The sequence below is a fragment of the Alosa pseudoharengus genome, unplaced genomic scaffold, assembly GCF_046254945.1.
Source record: "Alosa pseudoharengus isolate Yale_2024_CS ecotype anadromous, Long Island Sound unplaced genomic scaffold, YU_APseudo_1.1 YU_APseudo_1.1_scf_1, whole genome shotgun sequence".
Classification (NCBI taxonomy): Eukaryota; Metazoa; Chordata; class Actinopteri; order Clupeiformes; family Clupeidae; genus Alosa; species Alosa pseudoharengus.
This window is the reverse complement of record NW_027468564.1, coordinates 9,685,698-9,697,806: the sequence shown is the minus strand read 5'-3', so window position 1 is coordinate 9,697,806 and position 12,109 is coordinate 9,685,698. Positions and strand designations below refer to the sequence as shown.

The window sequence follows — 12,109 nt, the reverse complement described above, 5'->3', positions numbered from 1 at the left end:
GTGCAAAGAACTTATCAACTTCGCTCTCACTGAAAGGTGGAACAAGGCGAATGTTTCGAGTTATGTCAAATTGATCTGGCCTGAATGGAACACCAGCCTCACGGGCCTTCAACTCGAGTTCTTTAATACGCAATGCCTGCGCAAACTCAAGGTCTTTTAATCTCAATTCGTGCTCTCTTTTTTCTCGTTCTCGTATTGTCTGTCTATCAGCCTCCAATTTAGTTTTTTCGCGTTCCCATTCAATTTCCTTTTCTCTTAACTGTAAACGTTTTAATTCCAGTGCAGCTTTACTAGGTGAAGGTGAAGGGTCAGTAGGAGGGTTTTTACCAGGCGACGTAGATATTTCAGGAGATACTTTCTCAAACACTCCCAGTTCTCGCAATTCTTCAATAAACTTATCCTGAAGCTCAGCCTTGGAAGGGCTACCACTCACCTCAAGTTTATAGTGGCCAGCGACTCTAACAAGGTCATCACGCGTTACAGTTAACAAAATCTCCTGTGTAGGAGCGAGAATAAACGCGTCTAAATCAAACATTGCGGGTAACACACAAAATTCACTAGAAAAACAAGTCACCGAAAATCTACGGCACAAGACAAAGGGCGATCACGACAAGCTGATGCGCACCAACAGCGCGCAGTGCGACCACCACGGAAAAAAGATTTTCACAAAGGGAAAATCGGACTTATTTAGAAAGGCCAACAAATTAGGCCACAAATATGGTTCAAAACCCGGCTAAGCGAGCCCCCATTTATATGTTACGAGCCCATCAAATTATATGAAATGGTGCAACATAACATACAAAGGCCATAGAGAAGCGGTGACGGTGTATAACAACTTAATTTAATAAAGGATTGTGGTTTGACATAAACGGAGCATGGTGGTACTAAAGCAACTAAAACAGAATATAAAGGAAACCCTGACCACACATATCTGCGGGGAAATATAGATCTTGCCTGACTCCCGACCAGAAACAAAAGACATGGTGTTGTTGTGAGTCTTCCGGGTCCGCTTATTGCTGTGCTGAACTAAACCTAAACTAAATAACGTGAAACCCCATCACCGAATACCACCTGCTCTAAATATGAATTAACTAAAGACAACAAAGATCAATCCCATATGGGGAACGTGCTTGGACAACAAAATAACTAAATCTACACAAAAAGCTAAACAAAGAACGTGACGTGCCAGCGAGGCACCACGAAGCTGCCCTGCGTCTGCCGACGGGATCGGACGGGAAGCGAATGTCAGAGAGCGCGCCCAGACGTCAAACAGGGCGTCCTTATAGACGTTGCCCAACCCACAATCAGCGCTTGGCGGGACGCAAGATGGCCTGTAGGGGGACACAAGGAACAGCAGGAGTAACGCAACAAAGTAGCGCAGCAGCGCAAACACTGTTCAACCTGCCCTGAATAGCGTAACAGTTGTCAATAACCTTCTTAAACTGTTCAAATAAATCCAGATGTTCATGGGAGCAGCAGGTAAAATAGAATGCAATAGCAGTAAAGTCCGATTTATCGTAATGTGTAGCCACGCTACAAGTTGCCTAGACCGCTGTGAACCTTTTGTAGTTGTGCGATGGTCTGTCTGTCTAGCTGTGAACCTTTTATAGTTGTGCGTTGGTCTGTGTGTGTAGCTGTGAACCTTTTGTAGTTAGGTGTTGGTCTGTGTGTGTAGCTGTGAACAGAGTGTGAATTACCCCACCATAATTGGGGGGTACTGCTCCTTCACTTCTTCTGACCATCATGGTCCATTACCATATCAATCCCCACCGTGATCACCAAGTGCAACATGTGTTGTGCAACACACATACAAGGTCTAAACATGCGACAAACTGATAGTCAGTAGGCTACAGAATATCTCATCGTTCTTATACTGCATATCCAAAAGAGAACTGTTTTGATCAACTCTGCCCTCTGCCCTCATCGTGTCGTCTCCCTGCGGCCTGCTCACGGCTTTCATCCTGTGCCTCTCCTGTCTGTTGGGTACCCCTTTCATTAACACATGAACAGTGTATAAAACCTAACTGCACTTACACTTTTAATGTAATTGTTTGTAGATAGAAAATAGTTTCATTAAGATAGTATCAGGGTTCTCAGATGAAACTACATTTATCAAACTAAAAATAGGAAATAATAGAATGTAAAAACAATACCAACAAATTAAAAACAAATTCAAATACTAGCACATATTTAGCCTAGGCTACTTGGGTCTTTTTATGTTTCCACAGGTTTCACTGATATTATGTAGGCTTAGCTACATCAGACCCTATTGTGCATAGGCCTACTGGTAATATAAAAACACAGGATCTGTGTCAAACTAATTTCAAAAGGGCACAATAATTTATTCAAGATATAATGAGAATGGACACCTAGGCTATGGAGTTCATCTCCTTGGAAATGACAATCGATTTTACCTCAACACAATGTAAAGGTTTATTTAAATAGAGAATTACCTTGCTAACTAACCTTGGTAACTAACCAAGGTCCACTTTACTAGCCTCAGTGAGTAAGTAAGTAGCAGTAATTCAATGTATGAAGAGGTGACATGAGCTATGAAAGAACAAACATGTTTAAATGAAGGTTGTAAAATAACACATTTTCAACAAGCTAGACGTCAGTTAGCAACTTACATTTACCCATGCACGTCAGCAGCAAACCGAATTTAGCCTACTGGAGGAATTTACCTAGCCGTTTTGTAATTCAATGTTGACACTTGCTTGAGAAGTTGAAGTCTTCTCTATCTCAGTTGCTTCTAGCGCCACGGTGGTTAAAAATGGTACGGTCCACAATAGGGGTTTCTGAAATCGCTTTACATTAAAATGTTCCTACAGTGAAAACAGGAGTTGACTTGTATTGTAACTGTAATGATATTTTTTCACAATATCAGAAAAATTATCTGACCCCCCCCCAAACTGATATTTCTGTCTCTTTGGGGGGTACTGGGTCTTCATTGGGGGGTATAGTACCCCCCAGTACCCCCTGTAATTCGAACTATGGCTGTGAACCTTTTGTAGTTGTGCGTTGGTCTGTGTGTGTAGTTGTGTCTGTGGAGGTTTGCAGTTCTCCACCAAAATGCTAGAAGTGACTCCATAGACTGCCATGATTACAGTTACATGTAAAGTGTCCTTTTCTGGCGTAGAATCTGTACAGAGGAATATGCAGACTATATTCTGAATTTCTAATAACCTTGATAAAAAATATTAGGTTAGGAAATAGAGAAAAATACATTCTACAATGAAGTACAGTTAAGAACAAAATTATTCATACCTCTGGCAAATATTGATTCAATGTTGATTTTCTCTTTAATGTTTGTTCTGACTGAAAATGGCACTGCCACATGCCAAAAGGTTGTATGACAATGTGGTAGAAACATGGAATGAAAAAAGAAGCATTCTATCTTGTTTTAATATTTTTATGAAAAATGGCGTGTCCAAAATTATTCATACCCCTTTTTAAATAATCAATGGACATATCTTTATTTGCATTCACAGCTCTCAAAATGGTTCTTATAATACCTACCAAGCCTCTCCATGTCTCCACAATGATTCTACACTGCACCTTTTTAACAGCAATCTGGGTTTTGAGTCAAGAATGATTCCATGTTTCTACCACATTGTCTTACAACCGTTTGGCATGTGGCAGTGTCATTTTCAGTCAGAACAATCATATTGGTCAAGAGAAAAACAACATTAAATCAATGATTGCCAGGGGTATGAATCATTTTGTTCTTAACTATATGTATTGCTGATGTAATTGTAAGTGTAAAGAAATGTACATATCACTCCACAGAGGAATGAGTTTATCTACACTCTAAAATATGTCCCTGTTAAATAAATAACTGGCAGTAGGGTTGCCATTGTTTTCCTGTTATTTTAACAGTGCACTACTGTGAAGTGGCAAACTCCATAGACTGCCATGATTACAGCAGGTTGCCTAGACCACTGTGAACCTGTGTAAATTAACGGCACTACACCACTGTGAACCTGTGAATTAACGGCACTACAACACTGTGAACCTGTGTACATTAACGGCAACTTTTAGAGTGCAGCTCAGGTTCTTGTCTCTTTATGTAACCAGCTCACAGACCTCCATCTCCAGTGCCCAGCTATGTGTCCATGAAGAGTGATCAGTCCAAGGGACATATGCCCGAATTCAGCAGTGAACCAGTTACATCAGGTCTAAAGTGAGTAGTCATCAGACATGTCAGTCATAAGAAATTTTACACTCTCTCTCTCACACACACACACACACAAACAGGAAATTGGATGGATGAGATGGAAAGCACTAACCTCTCCTAAATGGTGGACACCATGTAGAGATGTATATGTTATAGAAAACTATTGGAAATGCTAGTAGGAATACACTTTATTGTGTGTGTGTGTGTGTGTGTGTGTGTGTGTGTGTGTGAGATAGAGACTAAAATAGATCATGTATTGTTGTAATATTACTGAATGTGAACAAATCACTCTGCAGAGGAATGAGTTGATGTTAATCTGTTTCTTGTGTCTCTTTATGTAACCAGCCCACAGACTAACAGACCTCCATCTCCAGTGCCCAGCTGTGTGTCCATGAAGAGTGATCAGTCCATGGGTGTTATGCCCAAATTCAGCAGTGAACCTGTTCCATCAGGTCTAATGTGAGTAGTCATCAGTCTGTGGACATGTCAGTCACATGCAGTTCTACACACACACACACACACACACACACACCAATGAGATATGCTTGTAGGAATACACTGTAGTGTGTATGTGTGTGTGTGAGCCAGAGAGAGAGAAAGAGATTAAAATGGAGCATGTATTGTTGTAATACAGAGAGAGAAATGGAGCATGTATTGTTGTAATATCACTGTAAGGGTGAGCAAATCACTCTGCAGAGGAATGAGTTGATGTTAATCTGTTTCTTGTGTCTCTTTATGTAACCAGCCCACAGACACACAGACCTCCATCTCCAGTGCCCAGCTGTGTGTCCATGAAGAGTGATCAGTCCATAGGCCATATGCCCGAATTCAGCAGTGGACCAGTTCCATCAGGTCTAATGTGAGTAGTCATCAGACATGTCATGTCAGTCATATGAAATATATTAAAATTATTAAATATATATTAGTATAGTTATATCATGTAATCATGCACAAACTGAAAGAATTGACTTGACTTTAAGCACATCATTAACACCATCTCTGAGGAAAGGTGAGATTTTGATACAGTAAGAGTGAATACATTGATTTCAAATTGCTTTTCATTTATTTGGCAAACAAGTAGAATGTGTTATTGCCACCTACAGGAACTTCTGTGCCTTTGTAGCATACTAAGATTGACTGAAATACTACGGAATATTTTATTTCTACACATAGCTTAGCCTACCCGAGCTATGCAAAATTGCTTCTAGGCTAGCTCATAAAATTGACATGCCTTGTAAATGCGCACTTTCTCTACCATCTCTGCCGAATTTGAACACTCCTCTAGTTTCTCTCAACAGGGCTATTTGCTCACTGAAACTGAACGTTAGATCTTCCATGTGACACATCTCCCCTGCACACATGAGAGTTATTATCAGCCCACTACACATCTCACCTGCACATATGAGAGTTATTATTAGCCCACTACACATCTCACCTGCACACATATGAGAGTTATTATCAGCCCACTACACATCTCCCCTGCACATGAGTTATTATCAGCCCACTACACATCTCCCCTGCACATATGAGTTATTATCAGCCCACTACACATCTCCCCTGCACACATGAGAGTTATTATTAGCCCACTACATATCTCCCCTGCACACATGAGAGTTATTATTAGCCCACTACATAGGGCTGCACAATTAATCGAATTTTAATCACGATCACGATTTTGGCTTCCCACGATCAAATTTGCGTGATCGAGCGATATTTCAAATGCGTGCTCTACCCATAGAACCAACCTGGCAACCCATAGAACGCTCCGCTACAAAACAAATCAAGCGCTCCTTAAACCTGTCTGACCATGTGCCTGCATGCAGCCTACCAACGACAGCTGTTCCCTGCACTGCTCAACCTGATGCACTGTGGACTAGTGACATTATGTTAACTATTAGTAGGCTAGTTAGACTATACAATAAACGACGGTCAAAAATCAAATGTGTGGCACAGCAGAAGGCCAAGAGCTTGTCCCTCGAAGCGGATCATCCATTGTTCGAAAATATTTCGGATTTCAGGCAAGTTAAGTTAACCAAAAATATAAGCAGAGCAGGGCTCTCAATTCATACCGTGAAACACATCACATGACGTAAACCCCACATTTTTTATCACGTTAACTTTTAGTCCTTGTTTGCGTCCTCCGATAGCCTATACTGTAATAAGAGTTGAGCTAACGACGGGATCCGTGAATTTTATTCATGTATTTTATAAGCTCATTGTGCAACCTACAATGCATATGCGTTTCAAGACACAGCCTACTCAAAACGAGTTAATAATGAAAATGTAGCCTACACGTCAGTGTTTTACATATCAACGAATGACTAAAGCAGGGGTGTCCAAACTGCGGCCAGCCATGCACTTTAATCCGGCACGCCGAGCATTTATTAGTTTATCATTGGCCGCTCGCTATTTTTTTCCAGCGATAGACGACGTTGTGGTTAACTTTAGGCTACTGCAAACTGCTTTACACTCTTCTTAGAGAACGTTTACAATGTCAATGTCAAAACAGCTTGTCACATCGAGATACATAGTATCTCCATTGCAGCAGATCTAACTACGTTATGCTAGTCCATTTAATTGGGGACGCATTTGAGCGTGGGAGAGAGGGCGATGGCAACAGTAGTTCCCACTACTGACCATTTATAAACTGTGAGAGGGCACCATAGGCACAGCACTAGCCATAGGCTATGTGGAGCTGGCAAAGAGTGACAGTGCACCATTTATAAATGAATTAAACAGCATCAAATTAACAGTATTTCTTAAGAAATTAATTTTCTACAACAAAATTATTTTGTCATTTAAATAATACAAAACATTATTATTATTATTATTATTATTATTATTATTATTATTTGTGTGTGGCCCGCTGGCCAATTTTCAAAATCCAATGTGGCCCTTCAGTCAAAAAGTTTCGACACCCCTGGACTAATGATTACAGTAAACTCATGAACACGAAGCAGAGTTTAAGTGGCTAATGGGGAGCGTTGGGAGGATTCCCGGTGGGCGTTTTCCCAATTATTAACAAAGTAGCACACACAAAACATTTGTTTGGAAGTTTGGAAGTCGCAGTCAAATCTATATTTGCAGTAATTTAGGGGAGTAAATGTGAGGGGAAGAATTTGGGTGAGCCAGATAGCAAGTCCAATATGTTTAGGGAAAAAATATTTTTGTCACTAAAATTAATTAATAATCGTGATAAATAATCGTGATCTCAATATTGATCAAAATAATCGTGATTATCATTTTGGTCATAATCGTGCAGCCCTACCACTACACATTTCCCCTGCACATATGAGAGTTATTATATTATCAGCCCACTACACATCTCCCCTGCACACATATGAGAGTTATTATCAGCCCACTACACATCTCACCTGCACACATGAGAGTTATTATCAGCCCACTACACATCTCCCCTGCACACATGAGAGTTATTATCAGCCCACTACACATCTCCCCTGCACATATGAGTTATTATCAGCCCACTACACATCTCCCCTGCACACATGAGAGTTATTATTAGCCCACTACATATCTCCCCTGCACACATGAGAGTTATTATTAGCCCACTACACATTTCCCCTGCACATATGAGAGTTATTATATTATCAGCCCACTACACATCTCCCCTGCACATATATGAGAGTTATTATCAGCCCACTACACATCTCCCCTGCACACATGAGAGTTATTATCAGCCCACTACACATCTCCCCTGCACATATATGAGAGTTATTATCAGCCCACTACACATCTCCCCTGCACACATGAGAGTTATTATCAGCCCACTACACATCTCCCCTGCACACATGAGAGTTATTATTAGCCCACTACACATCTCCCCTGCACACATGAGAGTTATTATATTATTAGCCCACTACATGTCTCCCCTGCACATATATGAGAGTTATTATTAGCCCACTACACATCTCCCCTGCACACATGAGAGTTATTATCAGCCCACTACACATCTCCCCTGCACATATGAGAGTTATTATCAGCCCACTACACATCTCCCCTGCACACATGAGAGTTATTATCAGCCCACTACACATCTCACCTGCACACATATGAGAGTTATTATCAGCCCACTACACATCTCCCCTGCACATGAGTTATTATCAGCCCACTACACATCTCCCCTGCACATATGAGAGTTATTATCAGCCCACTACACATCTCCCCTGCACATATGAGTTATTATCAGCCCACTACACATCTCCCCTGCACACATGAGAGTTATTATCAGCCCACTACACATCTCCCCTGCACATATGAGTTATTATCAGCCCACTACACATCTCCCCTGCACACATGAGAGTTATTATCAGCCCACTACACATCTCCCCTGCACACATGAGAGTTATTATTAGCCCACTACACATCTCCCCTGCACACATGAGAGTTATTATATTATTAGCCCACTACATGTCTCCCCTGCACATATATGAGAGTTATTATTAGCCCACTACACATCTCCCCTGCACACATGAGAGTTATTATCAGCCCACTACACATCTCCCCTGCACATATGAGAGTTATTATCAGCCCACTACACATCTCCCCTGCACACATGAGAGTTATTATCAGCCCACTACACATCTCACCTGCACACATATGAGAGTTATTATCAGCCCACTACACATCTCCCCTGCACATGAGTTATTATCAGCCCACTACACATCTCCCCTGCACATATGAGAGTTATTATCAGCCCACTACACATCTCCCCTGCACATATGAGTTATTATCAGCCCACTACACATCTCCCCTGCACACATGAGAGTTATTATATTATTAGCCCATTACACATCTCCCCTGCACACATGATAGTTATTATCAGCCCACTACACATCTCACCTGCACACATATGAGAGTTATTATCAGCCCACTTCACATCTCCCCTGCACATATGAGAGTTATTATCAGCCCACTACACATCTCCCCTGCACATATGAGAGTTATTATCAGCCCACTACACATCTCCCCTACACACATATGAGTCATTATCAGCCCACTACACATCTCCCCTGCACACATGAGAGTTATTATCAGCCCACTACACATCTCCCCTGCACACATGAGTTATTATCAGCCCATTACACATCTCCCCTGCACACATGAGAGTTATTATCAGCCCACTACACATCTCACCTGCACACATATGAGAGTTATTATCAGCCCACTACACATCTCCCCTGCACATATGAGAGTTATTATCAGCCCACTACACATCTCCCCTGCACATATGAGAGTTATTATCAGCCCACTACACATCTCCCCTGCACACATATGAGTTATTATTAGCCCACTACACATCTCCCCTGCACACATGAGAGTTATTATCAGCCCACTACACGTCTCCCCTGCACACATGAGAGTTATTATCAGCCCACTGCACGTCTCCCCTGCACATATGAGAGTTATTATCAGCCCACTGCACGTCTCCCCTGCACATATGAGAGTTATTATCAGCCCACTACACGTCTCACCTGCACACATGAGAGTTGGTCAGAGCCGTGCCACTGGAGGAGGGGCTGCTCATATAGTCTCCTACTCCACACACACACACACACACACACACACACACACACACACACACACACACACACACACACACACACATACACACACACACAGCCTCCCACTCCCCTTAGTTATTGCAAATATAGACTTGGTTGCGATTTCCAAACAGTTTTTGTGAGGGCTACTTTGCTAATGTTTGGGAAACTGCAAGTAAGGGCCTGCGACCGCACAGCCTACTGTAAGCTGCTAAAGTGCCGCGAGTGCGCAGCAAATGAACTTCAGAAACAATACATTTCAGCTCATGATATTCAGACAGGCCCATCCTCCCGAAGCTGCTGATTAGACACTCCGGGCCTGTACTAACATAATTACGTGTTGCACAACGCTTGCACACAATCGCAGTTCTATCTACCGTTTTCTAAATCCAAAATGTTTGCACACACCAGACTTATGCGACGCTGGTGCATCCTCCAACTCCGGGCTGTCTACGTTATCGCTCTCACTTGCCATTTCTGCACGCGCAGCACTCCACACCTTTCACGCAAAAGGGGGGAAAACTGTCTGGGGTCACATATGGGCATGAGGAAACATTACACATGCCATAAACCGTCAAAACCGTGCGGTCCACACATGCTCCCAACCGAGACAAGCGAACCGTTCAGAGTTTTTTTCATGAACCGTGCCACCCCTAGTCTGTAGACATGTCAGTCACATGAAATTCTACACACACACACACACACACGAAATTGGATGGATGAGATGGAAAACACTAACCTCTCCTAAATGATGGACACCATGTAGAAATTAATATGTTATAGAAAACAATGGGATATGCTAGTAGGAATACACTTTAGTGTGTGAGAGAGAGAGAGAGAGAGAGAGAGAGAGAGAGAGAGAGGACAAGGAGAGAAGTCCTCTGTTCCCCTGCCCCCACATAGCAGCAGAGAAGAGCAAAAAAGAGCCCCCGAATTAAGGTATAAAGAATAAATGGCGTTGGTCTTGGATAGAGGAGGTGGGTCAAGATGAAAAGCCCTTTGGAAGCAGGTGTCTAAAACTCCGGCAACCAGGAGCATGTTTCTGCACTTTGTGCGCAAGGAAATATATATGGAACTAGCGGGAAAAAAGTGCTGCCATGGCGCGAGTTAGACCCTAGTCATCAAACAGCCGTCACGTTTGCTGGGGGCAACAGCCACAGCAGATATCCGACCCTCAATGACCGATCGTGTGGCTGATTTGAAAATTCGCTTGTGCTCTGTCATTCCCGAGTTTGATCTGTCGCAGAGCTAGTGAGCGGAGCTGAGCGATGCGAATATCTCGCTCCTTGCTCAAGTGGCTGTTTACTCGGCCGCTCCTCCGCTCAAATTCGCGTCAGGTCGCTCTGCTCAATTTTGCTCCCCACTCCACGTAAAAATCATCCCGCTCCAGTGAAATCGATCCACGCTCGCTCCAGTTTAAAACAGGAAGAAATAAATACAAGCCGAATTGTCACCTTAAACAGAAACCTTAAATCCCAAAGAACTAAGAGCAACAGCAATATATTTCACGCATAGAACATTTATTTTAAAATGCAACACCGATAGTGCATCAACGAACAAGCTTATTGCCTAAAAAGGACTAATTGCCTAAAGCAGGGGTCGGCAAATAGTGGCCCGCGGGCCAATTTTGGCCCGCCATTGATTCTATCTGGCCCGCGAGATGACGTTAATTTGCTGTTGAATGAATTTTTTTTTTAACCCCATGTTTTTAAAAAGAAAAAAAGGCCTACAGCAATCCCATCAATTTCAAAACATTTATTGAGGTATAGATGATAGTCCTACTAAAGTGACAAAACAGGTGGAACATCCTTGCAGTTATCCATGACGCACAGGTCGGAACGGTATTGGCACGCGAGTGCGCGTAATCTTGTGCAAAAAAAAAACAACAGTGTCCTGTCTCCCTCTTCCAGTGGGCAAGGTCAAAAATAGCCTATGTTTCGTTAAATTAATAGGCTTGGCATTAAGAAATGCAGGCAGGCTCAACACATACCTCTGCTTCCATTCTTCTTTGTAGGTCCTGCATTCTGAATCAATTTTTCTTTTCAAGGCTTTTGACAACGACATTTTGCATCGATAACTAGCATATAGCAATGTTCAGCTAATCATTTACACGTCATCCAAAAGAATAATATTTGTAGCCTACACATTAGTTACGGCAAGTTGCTAGGCAAGTCGCCTGTTTCATGAGAGACGACAGGAGATGCAGCAGGCGGCATAAAAACAGCGCACATAAGCAAATAAACGTTTTTAATGGAATTAAATTAAATGCATTTTAAAAGTTAGATGATGTTTATTTTAATATAATATAATAATTAATAATTTAAATAGTAGGCCTATAACCCCCCCCCCCCCCCCCCCCCCATTACAAAAG

General features: G+C 42.2%; 1 protein-coding gene across 3 annotated transcripts in view; it reads left to right on the top strand.

Moving 5' to 3' along the window:
• LOC143136476 (NLR family CARD domain-containing protein 3-like) overlaps positions 1 to 12,109 on the top strand; it is a 234,962-nt gene that overhangs the window by 8,386 nt on the left and 214,467 nt on the right. For 2 of the 3 annotated variants that reach the window (XM_076297227.1, XM_076297201.1), the window contains exons 3-4: positions 4,523 to 4,636; positions 4,923 to 5,036. The exons of the other annotated variant lie outside the window; for it this stretch is intronic. In XM_076297227.1, coding sequence (XP_076153342.1) covers positions 4,523 to 4,636; positions 4,923 to 5,036 — 228 coding nt within the window. The remainder of the gene's footprint in view (positions 1 to 4,522; positions 4,637 to 4,922; positions 5,037 to 12,109) is intronic. 3 annotated transcript variants of the gene reach the window in all.